Raw genomic sequence first — 20,887 nt, forward strand, 5'->3', positions numbered from 1 at the left:
GTTTTCTTGAAATGACGTCCCTGTTTGCAGGCTGGACAGAACTTGATTCATGAAAAGGCAACGTTTCAATGCTCTGTTTGTGAGCCTTCAGCAATTGGTAGTTACAAGACATAGTGAATTAAAAATAAAAGCAGCGATAAAAAGCTTTTTTTTTTTAAATTAGTTTTAATTTCAGATTTAATTTTCAGATGTAATTTCAAACAGCAAGGGAAAATATACCAACAGTGTGTGTTGGAGGCATGGCTCTTTCTCTGCACTCCTGATTAATTCAAGTCCTAATCAACGCAGATCTGTATCTATATTTTCTGGCTCATGTTATACATGGAGCACAGACATAAATACAAGAGTTTGGAGATCCTTTTCAACTTCAGATCCCTTGTTGCTATAGCAGCCTGGCTGTGTGTAACATGTCTACGCCCTCTTTTAGAAAAAAGTTATTTCAAGAGGGAACAACATACGGTTTGATTAGAGAGTAATAAAATATGTCTATAAATTGACATGCAGGAAAGGACTGCTTGAAGGATTGCATATTTTGTCACTTCACAAATGAAGCTTAGGAATTGAAAATTCATTAACATAATTTGAACTATTTCAATCCAGACTCATGGAAGTTTCTTCTCTTGAGACTGAGAGGTAGATGTACACAAAGTACCTTGTTATCTTTATATAGATGTGTACCTGTTTCACAGCAGCAGATTTATTTTATTTTTTAACAGTAAGAGGTCAGTTTTACAATTATTCGTGTTCTGATTCTTCTTTTCTGTTTTCCTCCCACCTCCCATAAAGACACACTCCATTTGTTAAAAAAAAAAAAAAAATTAAGGATTGTTAGAATTAAGTCTCATTTTTAGAGTCACATACAAAACTGAGCCACTGAGCCAGAGATGTTGTACACTATGTCCTGATATAGCTCAAGTAGCCATACTTCGATTTTTAGTTTTCCAACCTGATATTTTGGCTTCAGATCATAAGGTTGGATCCAATTCCAGGACCAACACCTGAAAATAATTTAGACCTGTTAACATCTCTGTTCTTACCTGGAGGAAACGTAATTCTTTCACAAAGCTTTTCGTGTCAGTGAAAATATAAGGACGTGAGGCTGAAACCTTGCACAGGAAGTTCAAGCTGCAGGAAGGCTGCAAAAAAAAAAACAAACCAAAAAACAAAAACAACCAAGCAGGTATTTTACTGGCCTCTGTGGTCAGTAGTTCTGGGACTATTGATTTTCAAGTCTCACTTAGGGCAGTAGGACTGGAAGGTGATGTGGGAATTAATTGAGAAGCATTGATTGCTTTCCAGATGACGTCACATGGCTGCTGCTATAGATGATCTAAATAAACCAATTTGATTCCTATTTCCGTGAAATTCAGATAATAAAGAAACAGACTGGGGAAACTGTCTTCTCCAACATGAAGCATCCAGGTCTACCTGTTTGATGGTTAATTAACTAAGGCACATTTTGCCTAAGATTGTCCAGAATAGCACATCCAACTACTACACTCTGCATGTCCTAAAGATTTTTATATCTAGTACAATCCAATTAATTGTACAGTCTAAAAATATTATACTCAGAACAAAACTTAAAAACAATTTTGTGACAAGTCAAAAATTAATTTGCAACTAGCTCGCAGGCAGAATTGAGCGATAAAGGCATTCAGCTGATTGTGTGCAAACTTAAAAATTCTAGAGCTAAAGCTCATATGGTAATTGTGAAAAATGACATAAAAACACATTTTAATTGCGATCTTGCATAATATTGCCTGCAGCTACCCAGGAAATAATCCAGTTGGGTTTCTAAGAGCCTTTCAGAGCCATCTGTACATAGGTGGAATATTTAAAGCATGATTACACGTGGAGAATACAATGGCCCTAAGAGAGAAAATACAAGAAATACATTTCCTGTAGATGTCTCTAGACCCAGTCGGCATTGCACAGGAGAGGCTTGGAATATGCTTTGCATAACAAAAGCTTTCAGCAGTAGTGTGGATTTTAGTGAACCTTGTGGCTAGAAGGTTTCTCAAGGCCAACATGGTCACAACAGGAGTAGGAGAGGCAGGTGTACACCAGTCACTCCTTGGGGACGTGGACTTACTCGTTCAACTTGAAACTGGCTTCCCATGCAAGTCTAACTAATGAGCAGGTTTCTGGTGGGTGTATCTCTCATTTCTTCATGACAATGTTGATACAGTCTTATCATTAAAATGTAGAAGGCCAAAAAATTTTGAAACCTCAGTGGAACTCCTGTTTTCTGATAAATTTTCATTCTGAAAGAGTAAATTTTGTTAAATTACTGTCAGACTTTAGACAAAGACGTATATACATCATATCATTTGGAAGAGATGTTAAGAAACCTGGATATTTCTATACTTAGGAATATTCTCTCATAAATGCAAGAAAATGCATTTTTAGTCCAGTTATCAGCAGAGACAAATACTACTTGTAGCTTCTACTGATATCAATGCAGTGTTTGAGTACCTGTTACCACTGAACGGTGTCAGCCAGCATTATATCTTAGCTTTAAGCTGGGGTGTCCTTTTTGATATTGTATATTGTTAGTATTTTTCATTTTATTACGAAAATTACTTTTAAAAGTTTAGAAGAAACCCTAATTCAGCACCTGTTCTTTATTACAGTTGGATCTTATCAAATACAAAAAGACATGAAAGTATTCCTTGACTAACTTTGAAGCAAAATAATTTTCTTTCTTAAGTAGTTGTAGAGGAATTCTAGTCAATTTTTTATAAATATAAGCAAACCAAGCAAAAGAAACAGTCTTTTTACTGTTTGCATAAATGGACTGAAAGTACAAGGCCCCTTTCACTACTGTTATGATGTCTATTTTCCTTTAGTTTGATAAGTAAGCTGTGATATCATGGCAAATTATGTCATAACACTAGTGACGGATGAAGGCTGGCAGGATGAAATAGTGGCCACTCCCTGGTAATACTCTGATGCAGCTAGTGTTTGCTAAGAAGAAACAGAGAAGTTCATTTATCAAGGGATAGTCACCAATCCTTCAATTCATTATTGGCACAGCAGAAAAAAACACTTGGCACTTTCTCATTTCTGCCTAAATCTAGTGTTGAACAGCTAAATTCTGTTTTCTAGAAAAAGGCATGAAGATGAACAGGGTTGGGGATAATCTACTGTATTTATTGTTGTCTACACTATCAAAACAGGGCAGGAAGCCTGACTACAGTCAAATTTATCATCACCTTTATCCCTTCTCAGTGGGAATTCTAATTTTGTAGATGATTTTTAATTCTGGACAGGGTTTTTGTACTGTGGGTTGTAATCATCCTTGTTAATTTTTTAGTGTGAAGGATTAGGATCTATCAACAGCATTCTGGTCATTAATTACCATCATTGTCGCTCTTCTACCAGTCCCCAGCCACCCTCTTAAAAACACTAGGTCTCCTGTTGGATGTCATACAGGCAGAGTCCCGTGGAGCAAACTAGTGCTTGCCCTGATCTCCAGAACAAGGTCATGGTGACTTGATGATATTGTCACCTCTTTTTCGGGAGTTACTAGGGGTGGATTCTCCACAACAGGCTGTTGCCTTCTTAATGCTTTGCTAGAGTCCTTTCTCCCTAGTTCTCATTTGGCATTACATTTATTGGTCCTAAAAAGCTATTTTCAGTTTACGTGATAGAGTCACAGTACCCATCCTGCACAAAATCTGTACAATTGTGTAGAAAATTCGAAATTAGAATAGGATTTCACAGAACAGAAGAGGTTTTGTGGATTTTAAATTCTAGTGCCTTCTTATGTACTACGGCCTACTTCAAAAGGGAAGGTATCTGTAGTTGTCACTTCTTAAATACTACAGTAAAAAAACCCATACAGCTTATAAACACAGAAGTTTGGGTGATTTCCTTATAAGGTGGCAAAACATGACAACTTTAGCGGTTTGCTAAATGGAAGGATAGGAATGAAATGAAACGCTGACATGCCAGGATCAAATTATAATTTGGCTCTGCAAAGGTTTTGTCTTCTCCAGAATCTCTGCTACAGGTCTGTGGGAACTGCTCTTTTTGATTCACTGCCATTATACTTAATATTTTTCTTGTTAATGACTGTTTCTGTTTTCATGCTGTACAGATATTGAAAACAGAAGATTTTTCTACCATCAGATCACTTCTGTGTTGATTTAGATAGCTATTCTTTTTTGACTGAAAAAAATAAATTGTGGAGATAAAGGTATTTTTGATTGTTTTCCTGTCATATTTACTTGATAGTGTCACTTTATACACCAAGATTGTGTCAAAACCTGTATTGATTTCAGTGAGTGCCAAGAGAACTGGGTCCTTAAGATGCAGTCCTACGAGTTGGTGTTAATGCAGTTGAAGGCACTGGGTGCAAGGGATGCTCAGAATATCTAATATTCCATCAGCTCCCTTTCATTCCAGTGGGAGTTGAGGTGTTTCAGCACCTCCCTGTGACCAGTCTGTATTGTAGGGTTTTTTTTGTGTAGAAGCCATTTAACCCTCTGTTTTGAGTAAAGAAATCACAATTAAGGTTCATTTCCCTCTCCTTGGTTGCCTGGCACAGTAATTAAATGAAAGCTCTACACTTTTTATCCACTTGAGCTTTCCTTAATGCCCCTGTTCCTAAAAAGAGAATATGAAGCATTCTCCTTTGGCTTGCCCCTTGCATAGAGTGGGTATGGAACGTTCTTCCCTGTAGATAGAATTGTACATCTACTTTTTTCCATCAAGGTACGAGGCAGTGGAAAATCTGGCTCGACATCTCTGAATTGTTCATGGTGTTTGTTGAACAAAACAGCTGTTTAAGCACGTTTCTGTTTTTCTTAATGGAGACGAGTATGCTGGGCTTTGCCTCTGGGTGACAGGGAGTTGCTGTGTGGCTGGGCCCTGACTTTATCATCAGGCTGTGTTTTCTGAAAACCAAACAGACCAGAGAAAGTACATCTTCTGCTTGTTTATTGATTTAGGACTCTTCCTGCCTGTTTCTGGGAAAGAAAAAAATGGATAAAAGGCCACCTTCATTATTTCACTTTGAATTTCCTTTCTCCAAAGTAAACAGAGTAAAATTAGATTTAGTCTGATGCTTATTCCACAAATAAATTACATGGAACTAGAGTGGTTAAATGAACTTTGCTTGGGGATTATTGGAAAGATAAATATTTAAACACTGAACTTGAGGTAAGTCATGTTTATGCAACATCTGGGTTTTTTTGTCACTGCTTTCCCCACCCCCTCTTTTTTTTCCTGTTGTGGCTTTTCTAGTCAACTCAGCCATGAGAACATTAAAGCCAGGGTGAATACCACCTTCCAAAAACTGTGCTTTCTGTATTGTTGCCGGCAGAGGGCTTTTTTTTTTTTTTTTTTTTTTTCTTTTTTAGAAGATGATTGCCTTGTTTTATTTTTATATGCAGCTTTGGTTATATTTTACATTATATCTTAGAAGGATCCAAATTAAATTTAGAAGAATTCAAATTACATCTCTTATAAATCCTTATAGTATGTATCTCTAAGTATTACTTAAATTGCAGAAGAGCTTATAAAATCACTGAGCATTTTACTGTGTCAAGCTTAAATTTTAAAGATTTATTTTTAATTAATAGACTAAGGATGACACTCTAATAAATCAGACTTAACAAAATGCAGACCATTTCTGAAATAGGAAAGGAAATAGGAATTATTTTCATTACATGTGGAAAAATACAGACAATAATACAGATGAGGACTGTGCTGGTTGACTATGTAACCATCTACTTGTTAACTAAATAGCTTTCACTTCAGATTATAGAGGATGATAAATGCACCTGTAAGCATTGTCTAAGTATATCAAACTACAATACTTCTTTCTACAGTGAAAAGCATGATGGGAGATTTATGAAACATTTAGTTGGCCAGATAATAATGTATAATTTTATAGTATTAATCTTTATAAGATCGTAATACAAAGAATCAGCCAGCTGAATATGAGCCAGCATGTGCCCAGGTAGCCAAGAAGGCCACCAGCATCCTGGCTTGGATCAGCACTAGTGTGGCCAGCAGGACCAGGGCAGGAATCGTCCCTCTGGACTCAGCACTGGTGAAGTCACCCCTTGAACCCTGCAGTTTTGGGCCACTCACTCCAAGAAGGACCTTGAGGGGATGGAGCATGTCCAAAGAAGGACAAGGAAGCTGATCAATGGTCTAAAGCACAAGTCTGGTGAGGAGCAGCTGAGGGACATGGGGATGTTGAGCCTGGAGCAAAGGAGGCTCAGGGGAGACCTTCTGGGTGTCCACAGCTCCCTGACAGGAGGCTGGAGCCGGTGGGGGGTCAGGCTCTTCTCCCAAGAAGCAAGTGATAGGACAAGAGGAGACATGCTCAAATTCTGTCTTAGGGAGGTTTAAGTTGGACCTGGTGAACAATTTCATCCCCAGGATTGTCCAGGTCTGTACCAGGCTGCCCAGGGCAGTGGTGGAGTCCCCATCCCTGGAGGGGTTTCCAAGCCGTGGAGATGTGGTGCTGAGGGACACGGGTCAGTGGGGACCTGGCAGTGCTGGGGGAACAGCTGGAATTAATGATCTTGAAGGTCCCTTTCAACCCAAACAGTTCTATTATTCTATGATCACAGGTTTAAAGTGAACAGAGTAACTAACTTGCACTTGGTGACCTGGCAGTGTTGGGTTGACAGTTGGACTTGATGATCCTGAAGGTCTCTTCCAACCAAGATTATTCTATGATTGTATGAAATGTTAGGAAGCAATGACAATAATTATCCTTGCTATTATGACATAAAAAATAAAAAATTAACTGGAGTTAACTGCCTTTTTAGTTTTTCATTAAAAGTTAGAAGTGCTTCTAATCATAAGTCAGCTTTATGTTATCAGATAATTTACATGCATGAAATACATACTCTCTAGAGCATGTTGGTCAGAAATTAAACAACTGAAATATCGATAAAGGTCAGAATTTAGCAAACAGCTTCTAATTTTCAAACTTTAAGAGTATATGGGCTTCATAGCTAGATAAAATTTAATTTTAAAAAAAATCTATTTCTAGTGACTAGTCATGGTGGTTTTCTACACCGATTTCTGGGCAGTCTTACCAGCTATAAAAATGTCTTGCAGTGCCAATAACCAACAGGTTTCTGCAGTGTAAATGGACAGGGGTGGGGTACATTTTACTCATCGATTGTAACGGAACCGGTTGTAAACAGTTCGGTGATTTCAAAGGTGATCTTTAATCAGACAACTCCTTCAAAAGTTATCATGGTAAAACTGTGTCATATCCTGCAAGGGACTTTGTCTCCATTCAGGAAAAAAAAAAAAGAAATTAAGTAGGATTTCTGGCCGAGAGCCTTACGTTTGGCTGGAGTTTAGAAAAGAGTAAACTGACAAGGCAGAAATACGTTTGTAAGAAGGGGATGTCAAATCTCTGATGGCTACACAAATCCTAAAGAGTGAACCTACATTCACCAGACTAATGGTGCTGCCAGCTGCCTCTGGTTACAGTGTGTGTTTTGTTTCTTTGTAAAACACGAGTTAAGTTTATTTTGTCAGGTTCACTGGAAGGACATGACTCTTGTTGATATGTTCAACTAACAGGATTTTTTTTCCCTGGTGCTGCTGCTATGCTGGAACTGCACACATTGAACTGAAATATCAGTAAGTGTAAAGGAGATCGTAGCAATGAATTCAGGAAGGAGAGAATTAGTAAGTATGTCTAAGCATTTAATACTACAGCAGACTATGGATTCTGCTTCTTATTTTTCATTAAAGTGCATAGAAAATACAGGTAGGGTTATAGTGTAAAAAGAAGGCACTTCTTCATGTGCAAAACATTAATCAGATCAGGATTCATGAGCTTAATAATTTTGTTAATTAACTGCTTAGAGGTCAGAGTTGTAGCATCTGTTTCAGTACCTTCCACAGAGCAGTTTTTGCATTGTTTAGGGCTTTGGATTCTTTGTTGGTTTGTTGTTAGAGTTTGGGTTTGGCTTGTGTGTTTGTTTATTTGTTTGTTGGTTGGTTTTTTTGTTGGTTTGATTTGGTTTGGTTGTGGGGGGTTTTTTTGTTGGTTGTTTTGTTTTGTTTTGTTTTCCCAAATTTCCAGCCCAAGTGTATCTTCTTGGTTCTTCTGGACATAATTCATAGCAGTGGTGGTCTCCACATAACAAGCGTCCTAGGCTTGGTAACAGTTCACCTGACATACATTGCAGGGTGATGGATATACCCAAATGTTTGACTGATGCTAATAAATGCATTTACAAATGCTCCGTGTTTGGAAAACAAATGAAGTCTTCCAGAAGAACTTGAATTCCTTCCTTTTCCCAGCAAGAGAAACTGTCTGGTTTATCTTTAACTGCTTTTTCTTCATGTTATCTGTCAGGATTTGCTAAATTTTGAAATGGAAATATGTTCTGAACCCAGTCAATTTGACTATTTACTACTGTGGATCTCCAGATCAGAGGTCAGGAGCTTTCAGGCATTTGTGTGTTCATGAAGTCTTCTGGAACACGTGGTTTTAATGCTTATGTGATGTGTCAATAGCAGTTCTCACCGTACATGCTTGCTCTTTTTGAGCACCTCTATCCTTTGATCAGGGTCTTTTTTAACCACTTTAATTTGGCAGCTTTTTCTTATCTAGCAAAAGCAAAGACCAGTAATTGCAGTGTTTTCTGAAATTGATTGAATTTTCTGCATTTCTCTGTTCATTCAGTGTAATTATTAATATGTGGGATCAGAGCAGCAACATAGAACCATGTGCAACATATTGGAAATATCCTGACATTTTAGAAGAGCAGTACAGTATTATTTTGGAGATTTCAGGCATTTAAAATAGGTTCTGACCAGTAACTAATGAATCTTTGAATCTAATCTGTATTTGAATCCATTTTGCAAATGACCCTAGCAACATGGAAAAGGAACATTTGATGTAATAACTTGCATTAAGACAAGAGTAAAAATCCAAAGCATTTCAATGCTTTATTAATGAAGATAATTTGATTACTTCAAAGAGCTTTGTGGTCTCTTGCTAGCTAGCACAACAAATGTCATGACTTGATTCTGCAAGACTTAATGACATGAGAAACAAGCTTCTATGATGTATTTCAAAATACTTCTCTGTGAATGCACACTTGCCTTAATTTGCATTTCTTCAGCAACTTCAGAATATTGGGTCAAATTTCTCCCTGAATCTAATAATGCCAACTATACCAATAATAATAACAACCCCTGTTTGAGGTAGTTCTTTGTCTATTGGTGAATTGAAATAGTTTCATTGCAATTGTAATTACTTCACTAGTTGCCTGTCAGTAGTATGGGAAACAAAAAGAGCAAATGGAAAACTGGAAAAATGGTGTGTGTCATGAGTTCCTACCGTACTGTCTTTGCTCTTTTTGAGCTAATATGAATTGATCTGGTGAAAAATGAATGGCTAATCCCCAACTGTGCAAGGGCTTGAAGGGTTGCTCTCTGTATTGCTATCATCAGTAATTTAAAAGAATTAAATCATATTAAAGTTGCTGCAGCAAGTGGTTTGAAAGTATGAGTTTTGTGCATTGGCCTCCAGTTCACCTTGAGATCAAATTTTCTATCATTTCAGTAAGAAATTTCAGGCTTTCTTATCGCTTCACAGAACAACATCCCACACAACTGGAAACCAGTTGGTGGCAGGGGAGGGACTGCACGGTGGCATGTGCCTAGTCCCCATGTGCGACGGGAAAAGTCTGGTAACTGAAGTAACAGCAGGACTAAAAGAAACACTGTTCAAAACCCAAAATAACTACAACTTCATCAGCCCTGGATCCACGGGCCTGTCACAGTGTTAGATACAAACAAGAGAAGTTCTGGGGTAACTGAATATTTGTCTGCCTTCTCTGCTACCTGTTTTTTTATTGCCTGGTGTTTGAAATGCAGTATTCAGCACCTTTTTCCACCTCTTCTCTTGGTCTGTGCTGGGCTGTGGTTACCACAGGAAACGTTGATAGCAGACTCCAGAGCAAAATGAACTCTGTTGCCTTCAATGATGTGAGTACATTTTTCTGAGGGAGAAAGCAGAGCTGCTTTTCTTGTTTTAATTTGAGTTAGTTTTTGTTCCTGAGGCCCACAGACGATTCCACAGCTTTGGAATCATGGGAAGGTACGTGGTCCTCTTAATTACAGGAGTGCCATTTGTATTGCTGGAGTTAGAGGTCTGCCAGCATTTCCATTACAAACCCCAGTTCAGTGGTTTATACTTCAATCAGAAAAATGTGGTGCTGCCCTTCTGATTCTTGAGTCCCTTCCTCACAAAAAAAGTGACTAGTTTTAAAATATAAGCACAATAAATACATGATTAAATGTTAGCTATATGGGACTTTGCATTCCTATAGTTTAGCAAGAACTTTAATTTAAATTGCTGTATAGGTGACTTTTACTGTATAATGCTTTGGAAGAGCTTCTGGATATTTTGAAACTAGTGAATTCTTTTCATGCTTGTGTGCCGTAACTTAAGTTGATTAGATTGAAACGGATCTGTAGAAAGCAATTAAATGTATTTTGGATTTAAAGACCGACACTTGGAAATGGTTCCCAAACGAGTTAAAGAAAAGACCTTCAAAGTTTTTGTAGCTACCAATTCATACAGTGTTAGTCTGAGTAGACAAAATTTCTGAAAAAAATATGAGTTATCTTTACACAGACACTCAAATCTGGTGGCTGCAGTTTTGTGTGTAAGGTAAAGCTCTAAGAGACGTTTTTCAGAATGGTCTGTTTGCCTATGGTGGTAATCCTTGATTTCAAATCTCGTGGCAGAAGATGACATCTTTCCTGAACTAATGTAATAAATGAACTAAGATTTCAGTAACTTTTTCACAATGGCAAATCTTTAAGTCAAATCTGTTTTTCTCCTGGGAAGTCCTAGCTTTGGGATTGATGCAGAAATCCACGAAAAATACCCATGGCCTCTGTTGCATAGCTGACACCTGTAGGACCCCATCGTTTCATCAAGCTTTGAAAACTCTGATATATTAAAAGAACAGATTCAAAGATTCCTTCTTTTTCTTCTTATCAGGCAGAGCAGCTGAGCTTCTGTTAAAAAAAAAAGCAATGTGGTTTTGATTGCAGAGATGTCTTTGTATTTTTTTTTTATAAAACCTCAGAACAAAACAATGTTACATCAGTATGCATTTTAGGAAAGCCAGAGAAAGTCCAGTAAGGAAAAAAAAGACATTAATATTTCTTATATAATATAGACAGTGTACCTTGCAGTGAATGTCCACTTGTTCTCAGGCAGATTTGCCTTTCAGTTAAAGTGTTTTTAAAGCAGGCATCCTTCAATTTATTTGGAAAATAAATTTCTCATAAAAACTCTCAGAATTCTTAATTTATTTTCTAAAGCATCAACTTTGCCTTTGATTGCTTTCATTATGTCAAAACTTGGCACTAAATGAAGGTTTCAGACCCTGTGACACTTCCTGTCCTGCTGCTGCCCAGTTTAATTACTTGTTGAGGGTGTTCAGGTTTTTATTTCTATTTACAAAAAACTTCATAGCACAGAATTATATGTAGGCTTGGCTGACAGAGGTTCAATGTATGTACATTTTAGGTGGAAGAAAAAGACAAAGTGTCAGCTGTACTGAATGACTGGGAGACCTAAAACTTCTTCAGATGCATGATGCCAGTAAAGCTGGTTATTCACAGAACTTTCTGAGAGACTGAACCATTATCATTTGATTAAATAAAGCATATTTGTATGCCTTGGTATGTTTGATTTTGTAATCAGTGGCTGAATTATTACTTGCATTCTGTGCAGAAGCTGGAGCCTTCCCTAGAGACTTCGACATTCTGTAACAGAAGCTAGGATCAGCCTTTAAAGAATGGTTTTTTTTGGTGAATTAAACATCATTGCATTCAGGATTGGTCACAAGAAGAATTTACAACCTTGCTAAATAGTGGAAATCAAGGGGGAAAGGAAAAAGGTGATTAATTTGGTATCATTAATGATTATAACCTTGGAGAGTGTGAGTTGATGGGTCAGGAAACACAGCAGCAAAACATAAAATAGGAAACAACAGAAATTCAGTTGAAAAAGTAAAGTCAAAAGACACATATGGAAGTTAAGCTAGAAGTACATCAATTGTATATACTGGGAATAACATAGCACTTGGAAAACATAGACAGTAACTCATCAGAACATGTGGTCTTACAGAGAATGAATCATTTGAACAATCACATGGCAAGAAAAACTTGGGCAACATTATGGTCATACTTAAAGAATTTTCTTTTAAAATTTTCAGAATTTTCAAAAGCTTAATCATTTGACTCATGGTTGCTATCTCTAACATGTCTTTCTCATTTCTCCTTAGCTAACAATGCCAACATTTCCTGTTGTTGTGAAGATTGGACATGCTCATTCAGGCATGGGAAAGGTGCAGATGCTACTTACTGCATGTTAGGAGCCTGGGTGTTGCTGTAGAATAATATGCATGTTCTTCCATTTCCTGGATATTTATTAACTTTTCACTGATCTCAGATCCCTACCCTTGCAAATCTCTGCTTGTATACTATTCAAGAAAGCATCTGTCTTTCGGAAAATATTAAACCACCCATTTTCACATGGATGACTTTTCAGTTTATGTGTTATCCTGTATAGGACATTCTTTGAAGCATACTGAGATGCTTTCTTGAAGCACTACCTTATTAATTTAGTTGACTGCAGTGAAACTATTTAAGAGTCAAGGTCTGTTTGCACAATCCAATTTTTTGGACTTGAGAACAGAGGAAAGTTTTGCCTTGGTTCTTTATTAGTTTCAGTGTAATACTGACCTTTTATTAGTTTTCTATCTTAATGTACTCTCCGTGATTACTTCATACCACTGTATAACTGCTGCTTTCTTTCTCCAAAGTAATTGCATTTCAGTGGTAAGTACGGTTGTTTTGATGTCACTTATCTCACAATGATGGTTTGGTGGGATACGATTTAAATCTTGCTTTCATTGATATCAGTGAAAATTTCTGGTCATTATGGATTAACCACTTTCACTGAAAACACTTCAGTTCTTTAAGTGGTTTAAAATTTAAAACAAATCATCAGAGAATAGCTACATTTATCATCTTGAATCTCCATGAACATATTTCCCACTAGAAATAGAAATAGAAAACTAATTTAATTGTATTTTATCCAGTAATTATGCAAGTTGTACTTTGTTTTGTTCTTTTGCCTATGACTGTTTTTGCTTCATTTCATACTTAGTAAGTCAGTGGAAATCCACCAGCTAATTTAACTGAGTACAGAGTTAAGCACTAATTACTTAAAATGCAGTTTCTATGGATTGCGTATGTGAAGTGTTAGAATGTTTACACTGTACTTTCAATATTTAACTCTCATTTCTAGAAAAGAGAAAAAATGCACAGAAACTTTTGGCATATGAAATGTCTGGAAGTAAATCTAGACTTTTTTTAGCTATAAATTATTTAAAATCCTTAAAGATTAAATGCCAGTTTTTCATAGTGAAATGCTTACTGTGAGAGTCCAAATAAATGTTCTCCTCATACCCCAGTCCTCCCTAAAGGCATTACTAGGGGTAGTGTTTCCATTGGTCATAATCAGACTCACATATGCTATTAAGATTTCAGAAACTAAATTGAAGCCAGGCATTGTGCCTGGCTTTGTGGCTCTCAAATGGCATATTACTCTGTAGTGTTCTCCATCTAAGAGTTGAGAGCAAGTTCTTGGGCCTTATGATTTCTTTTACATCACCAGGCTCAATTTAATATGCAGGACCTATCTCACCACTGTGGCACTTGGGCCCACAGGTTGCCTTTTAAGTACTAGGTGACAGTGGAAGCAAACAAGATACTGGGCTTGCAAAGAGTTGCAAACTCTCCTGTTAAGATTACTTAACATGAGAAATACCAATCCCCACCTTCTTTCCTCACCATTCTGAAATGTACTTTGGGTCAGTGTGTTGGAGTTCCAGTTTCCTCCTCCTATTTTCTACTAGCCCTAGGACTTCTCTTCTGAGCCACTTTTTCTCCCCACTTCAGGCACCTTCCTTTAAGGCAACAATAGAGAAGTGCCTTCCCTGTCCAAAAGTAATGTCTCTGTCTTCAACCTGTCCTCTAGAGTCTCCTTCACCCTCTCCCTCTAAATCAATTTTCCCCAGTTTTCCACCTCCCTCTTATTTTAAGATGTTAAAGCTGATGGCTTTAGTACCATTCACCACCTTAGCACAGTGTTCCACAACTTAAGAAATCCTACTCCTAGAAAGCCTGACTCCTTGCAGAGAAGTGGAGAAAATAAGAAAAACTGCTTCTACTGTCTTGAGCCAACCCTCTATGTTCCATGTGAATGTGTAGTCATCACAATATCATGACCCTTCATCTCCTCCCTCCCAAGAGATATAGGATGTAATAGTGCATGGTGGGTTCCATATCCATTGAATTACACGAGCAATTTACAGAATCAACAAGAATTCTATATAGTAGTGTTTCATATTATCACACCTTAAAAAATTCTAAAGCCTTCAGATCTGAAATTAACAATTCCCACTTAAAAAGAAAAACAAAAATTAAAAAGAAAAAAGGCAAAATAAAATTCCACTGTCTGCAGATTGCTTTCTACAGGTGAACAGGTAATGTTTTGCCTAGAATAATTGATACAGAAATGTTATAAGAAAGAAACAGTAGATGTAGAAATGTCATAGAATCTAGAAATCTGGTAAGAAAGCCAATACCTTTATATCTACTGATGCTGCCAAAACCCATACTTCTCATGAATGCCATTTGCAACTGAATTCTACATTTTATTCCTAATTACTCTTTTTTCTTTTGTATATGCCGTTTACTTGTGGTATGGTGACTACAGATCAAGGTAGACAACCACTACGATTTTCAGGACATAGCCAGCGTGGTAGCACTTACTCAGACCTACGCCACTACTGAACCCTTCATAGACTCCAAATATGACATCAGGATCCAAAAGATAGGCAGTAACTACAAAGCATACATGTGAGCCAAAAACTTATGTTCTTTCATCCTTTTGTTTCAAAACTGATAAGCACCAATAAGAATAAGACTGTTGGATGAGTCTCTGAGCTGGTGTAGTGACTCCATGCCTTTGTACTCTCTGGAAAGGCAGTATTTTAGACTTTCTGGGTTTATCAAGACTTTAAGTTGATTGTGACTGGGAGGAAGAGAGTAAGACCACAGGTGAGCCTGCCAGAGTGGTTTTCCTGCTAACCTTTGTTTATTTTTTCATTTAAAGAAAGGAGCAGTTGGAAGGGTATTTGTTTTTATAGAGGACTTGTTAAATCAGATTCCTTTGTATCTTTTCACCAACTTGGCATCAAATTTTCTTCTCCCTCTAAGGATATTAGGCGGCATTCATTCACACAAACCTGAGTTGCAACACTTTAGAGGAGCAAAGTACTCTCCTTTTAACTCAATATGTAAGAAAAATTCTAGTCTTGAAGTGACCTTCTCAGATGAAAATCTGCTCTGATCCAGATGGTTGTTTAAATGTCATGACTATACAAGAGGCTGAAAGGGTGTTTCAGTTTCACAGACATTAAACTAGAGCAATAAAGCAGGTTATATTGTAGTAGTTGAGCTATGGTAACTGTGGGTTTGCATATTTTTCCTCTGTTTCAGTTACAAAGCAATGTAATCTGAGAGAATCATTTCATTTGTGTTTTTACAACAAGCTAGATCATATCATGTGTATGTTCCCTCATGCTTACAATTCTGAGGCAGGAAAAATATAACAAAACATGGATAAAAATACACATATTCATTTACATATGCATACCCACGTACACATGCAAAGATATTTCTCTGATCACCCCTGTAACATTGGAGGGATCAGAGATTTCTTGTATGACGGTGTTTGTGAGATGCAGTCAAGTTCTTTGTCAGTAATAACTGAACTCCAAGCAAACCATAAATACTAAGAGAAGCAAAAGTTGGAGCTGGGTTAAAGAAAATGCATTAAAAAATGTATAATAATGACAGGGTTAGGAACAGCCAACAAGCTCGATGAGAAGTTAGAAGATCTTGCCCAGGGTTGGGGGAAGGAGCAACATATATCTTCTTTGGCTGATATTGGAAGGTCACAAGATCAAAACTGTATGAGCAGCTGCTGGCATCTCCTGGCTTATGAATTGAAGGAGTATTTGAGAAGGAACATCAAAGATCAGATCTTTCAAGAACAACTCAGTAGTCCATCTGCCTCTCACTGTACATCTGAGGGGCCTCGAGGAAGCACCACACAGAACTGGGTGGAAATACTGTTCCCATAGGTCAGATCCATTCAGCTCTGTGGACACTCAGTCCTTCTGCTTCATTTTGAATGCAGAATTATCTTTTTTTGGTTTTGTTTTGTTTTGTTTTGTTTTTCAAAAGCATTTGGAAATTTGAACTATATATGGTGACCAAGGCAGAACATTCATCGCTTGCAAGGACTGAGAGGTTTCTGGAATCCTTTGCTGGTGACTTCAAGTGTTCTTAGCAATGCAGGACAGAAACCTGTACTTCATGCTTCCTGCAGAATTTCAGATGCTGTTCTTACCCCAGCTCTCCCTATAGGCAATAAGAATCTTGAACACTTCTGGATAATCCAGCCCACAGCTTCTCCAGGAAAGTTAATTCCAATTCTGCTTGTTTGTTTTACAGTGATCTTCCAGACTGTTGACTTTTCCTGGCTTTACCCCATATCTGGAGGCATCCATTCTACTTTTTCAAATAACATCATACTCCTACACCCCAAGGTCACCTCTCTCTTGTCTGTCCAAGCCATATGTCAGTCCAGTCCCACAGCTTTCCTAGACCACTTTGAACTGTCTGTCTCTTAGTCCTTACCCTTTATGCCTACCCTTTTATTTATTGCCCCAGGTTGTCCCTTGCCCCTTTTATTTTGCTCAATGTCATTCAACAGCCTTGTTCTCCCTCTACTTCCAGTCACCAGTCAGCCTTCCTTCTATATCTCAGACCTTTTCATGCAACTACTTCTGCCTCTGCAAGGCTAGGATACTACTTTTCTCTCTTGTTGCTTTGACTTCTCATGTTGTGGTACCTATCTCTCTCTTCCTCTGTTGTTTATAGTAAACAGTTGATTTGTCTCTTTCTTGCAACTCCCAAGTGTCAGTCTTAGGAATAAGGCCCAGTTCTTAATGTTTATGTCACACCACAAGTAGCAGCAGATGCGATAGTCGTAGCTTGATGGTTCATTCCCTATGGTAGAAATTGGACCACTGCATTTCATAGGAGAGAGCCCTACATTTTTTTTCTTTGACTTGAAATTTAAATGCTGTTCAGTGTCTGGAATAATTTTGGAAGAGTCAGCCATGGTAAATTTATCGTTTTCAAACATAAATGTTTCTTCTTCACAGAAGAAGCAGTTGGCCTAAGGGACAGCAAAATAAGTTTAAATGACAGCCTGTTCCTCCTACCTCTTATTTATTTTTAAGTTTCTACTCAGAAACTATGGGTTCATCCAAATGCTAAAAGCCCAGCAATCATTTTTTCTCTAGATTTTTTCATACAGTTAAATCACACAAAAAATGAAATACTGATCCATTGTTACAAAGCATCATGAAAAGGAGATTTACCCAATGGTTGAAAAATGCTTCATATTCATACATATACATTATGTCAGTAGAATACTGTCTTACAGCTGGTTCTCATTTTGTTCTGCGACACAGGAACAGAGTACTTAGAGAGCCACCACAAAAAATACCAGCTGAACATTTGTTTTTGTAGTTTAAAGAGAGTTATTAAGAGCTTCAGTTTTATAATTCTGTGGGAAATTGTGGTATAAGTGGATCCATGACTCACAAAACGCTGGTGCTTATCATCTGTGGCAGAGATTATAGCCAAAATGCAACACTGGAACTCTCTAAACACCACAGCTCCTCAAAACTCTTTGTGATGCATATTTAACTGCACTTGGTACCATTATAGAACTTACCTGACTTCAAGGAAGTAAGAGTTAAAAGGATCACACACAATGAAGACAAGCAGAAATACAGAAATACAACATCAAAATCTCCTCTCCAAAAGCAATACTCTGAATCTATAATTTGATGTACTTTAATCAAAAGATCAATAAAAGGAGAGCACATCAACCAAGAAAGACAGTGCCGTAGAATCAAACCACCAAGCAGGCTGCCTGCACAAGAATTCTAGGTAGACATTTCGACATATTTTTCTGATGGCAAGTCTCTATCCCAACAATTTGGATTGTGTACTTTAAATGGTATTAATTAAAGCAGAAAGGTGTTAGAAAAGGGAATGCTGAAGTTACTATGAATTGTTTATACTAATCATAATTCCTTTCCGTGCAATCTTAAAACAGTTCTTCCTTCTTTACAAAGACCAAACCAAGCCTAAGTGTAAAGCACTCAGAAGTGGTAGGAGTTGTTTCTATATTATCCAGTACTTAATAAAAGAGGAGGAAATAACGATGTGGGAAACCCTTAGGAATTATCAGAACAGAAATGGAAAATGGTGGGAAATCTATATATTTCAGTAGAAGAAGTAGGAATTAGAGAAATCATGTCTAAGGTTTGAAGTGCCAGACGGTCTGGTCAGATACTTTTGTATCACTTAACCATGGACTAATGGAATCCCTGCTGGTTTGGTGTGCTTCTGTGTCCCAGCCCACAAGCTTTTGAGATGACACCAGTTAGGTGTGTGTCCATGGCATCCCTCACAGTGCTCATCTAGTCACTCCAGCATTGTTACAGCCAAGCAGACATCCAGTTATGAACCTTCTTCAGGTTCTACAGGGGACTTTCCACATTGTGGAGTGAAAGCATGGCTTAAAGCAAATCATCTTCTCTAATCAGTAGTGCTGAGATTATATCAGGGCAGCTGGAGATCTTGAGCTGTGAGAAGTAATAGTATCTCTGATGCAGAATATGTGTGTAGAGTAGTAATGAACATTTTTAATTTGTAAGTAGACACATAAATATCACTTTAAAAAATAAAGAAGTCACAAAATAGCCTTATTACTGGGCAAAGTTACCTTACACACAACATTCAACAGGCACATTCCCCTTTCACTACTTTCTCCTACATCAACAAAAACATGGCATCTTAAAAGAACTTTATGCTTCAAAATTCAGCTAACTTTAGGAGATTCCAATAGAAAAGTCAACATTCCACAACAATTGCTATTGACCCTCCTAATTAGGTTAATAGAAAAATGAAGAGAAAACTACAGCTGCTGCATAATATACTTTTAATACATTGCAGATGTTCCTATTACTTTACTAACTGGAAACACTTCATAATTTGTATCCTTAGCCTATTCCCACTACAGCATTTACGTTTCAGAAAACAGTAATTTTCTCAGCCCTGGTAGCAGTCCTAAGGTCTGAGAAGAAAAAAAAATTGTAGGATAGTTTTTTTTTTTTCCTTTGAGATTAACTAAAAGATGGTCTACTCAAGCCCTGACATAAACTGCTTAGATTGTATTAGTAAATTATAAAGAGGGAAACCTGGAGGAGAAACCAAAACCCAGCTCTAAAAGACATTTGAGGTCACTTCAGAGATGTTAAAAACATAGATGTCTTGATTTTCAAGTACTGGGACCTAACCCTGTAGTGGTATGGATTTGAAATGAGAAGCTGAAACTTCAGTTTCTTGACATTTGCAGTTATAGTATGTTATGGGCTCATCAATCCATTTACAGCTTGTTGCTAATCCTTTCACTTAATCACAGTAGGTTTTTTTAAAAAAAAAAACCAAAGTCTTAAATGAATAAATGGGGAACAGCAATTTCACAGCACTGTCATACTTCATAACATGCCTACAGTGAAGTGAGTATTACTGAAAATGGCAACACCTGTTAGAATGCTTTGCCTTTTAGATGTGCTGTTACATGAAAAAGGTGTAAATACTGCTATAGTATTCCTGTGAAAATCAGAGTAATTGAAGAGGCATTGAAAATGTAAAACCACTGGCTGTCTTTGTAATATTTTCCCCCTTTCAGGAGAACTTCCATATCTGGAAACTGGAAGACAAACACAGGCTCTGCAATGTTGGAACAAATTGCTATGTCAGATAAGTAAGTCGAGTCTCATGTAAAAGGTAATTAAAAAAAAAAAAATAAAGGAATTATATTTTAAAGTATTTTTTTTTAAATTTCCTTGTTGATATTCCATTCACAGTAAATGCATGTTTCCTGTTCCTTTTGGAAAAATAATAATTTTTTTGTTAGATGAAAGAACATGAGCCAAGAGTTCTGTGTGACTTGTTTTGGAGTTAATTAGCCAGACTCTAGTCTTAGGTGCTTACATGCACCCTTGGGTTCCTACACCCCTATCTGCACCTAAAAAAGGACTGGAATTCCCTTCAGAAAATTCAGTTTTTCCAATTCAATCTGTCAGTCATTTTTTCTGTTTTGTTTTGTTTTGTTTTGTTTTTTTTTCCCTCTTTTACCTAATCATACCCTGTTCCACATTGTTTTAAACATTTCCTCTTCTATGTCATCTATTTATAACCCAGCAATCTGGTATTGACATTGCCTGTTTGAATTATATTTATCTTTTCTACTTTTGGTCCTGCTAAATTGCTAATTTTTCATTTTTGAAATTTCCACTAAATTGCATTGTGAGTTTTTTTCCCCAGATGTTGGGATATGCTGAAGCTTGTTTCCCTCATGTTATCATTGCAGCTCTGTACTTTGGGTTACTGTGCTTTTCTGTTTCTCTCCTGTCCTTATGGTGGATGCTTTTTTGCAATCTAATCAATAACATTCTTCCTGCAATACAATTTTGAAGCTTGGGTCTCCTTTTGGTGGAACTCTTCTCTCAATACCACTCCAGGTTCCTCTACAACATAGCGACAACATTTATTCCCTGCAAAATAAATCTTTGAGGTTTTTTGATGGCTCTGAATTTTCTTTTGTTCAGCTTCTGTAAAGGTTGCTATTCGTGGAAGCTGA

The 20,887-nt window shown here is 37.2% G+C and overlaps 1 protein-coding gene across 1 annotated transcript in view; it reads left to right on the forward strand.

The window, feature by feature from the left end:
* The window catches only part of SYN2 (synapsin II), a gene marked incomplete at its 5' end in the record, with an annotated part of 110,894 nt that overhangs the window by 51,451 nt on the left and 38,556 nt on the right, over positions 1–20,887 (forward strand). Inside the window, 3 exons of the mRNA XM_008948187.1 lie at positions 12,306–12,368; positions 14,807–14,949; positions 19,934–20,008. Of these exons, the coding sequence (XP_008946435.1) occupies positions 12,306–12,368; positions 14,807–14,949; positions 19,934–20,008 (281 nt within the window). The remainder of the gene's footprint in view (positions 1–12,305; positions 12,369–14,806; positions 14,950–19,933; positions 20,009–20,887) is intronic.

Source organism: Merops nubicus, unplaced genomic scaffold (assembly GCF_000691845.1).
Source record: "Merops nubicus isolate BGI_N331 unplaced genomic scaffold, ASM69184v1 scaffold15599, whole genome shotgun sequence".
Classification (NCBI taxonomy): Eukaryota; Metazoa; Chordata; class Aves; order Coraciiformes; family Meropidae; genus Merops; species Merops nubicus.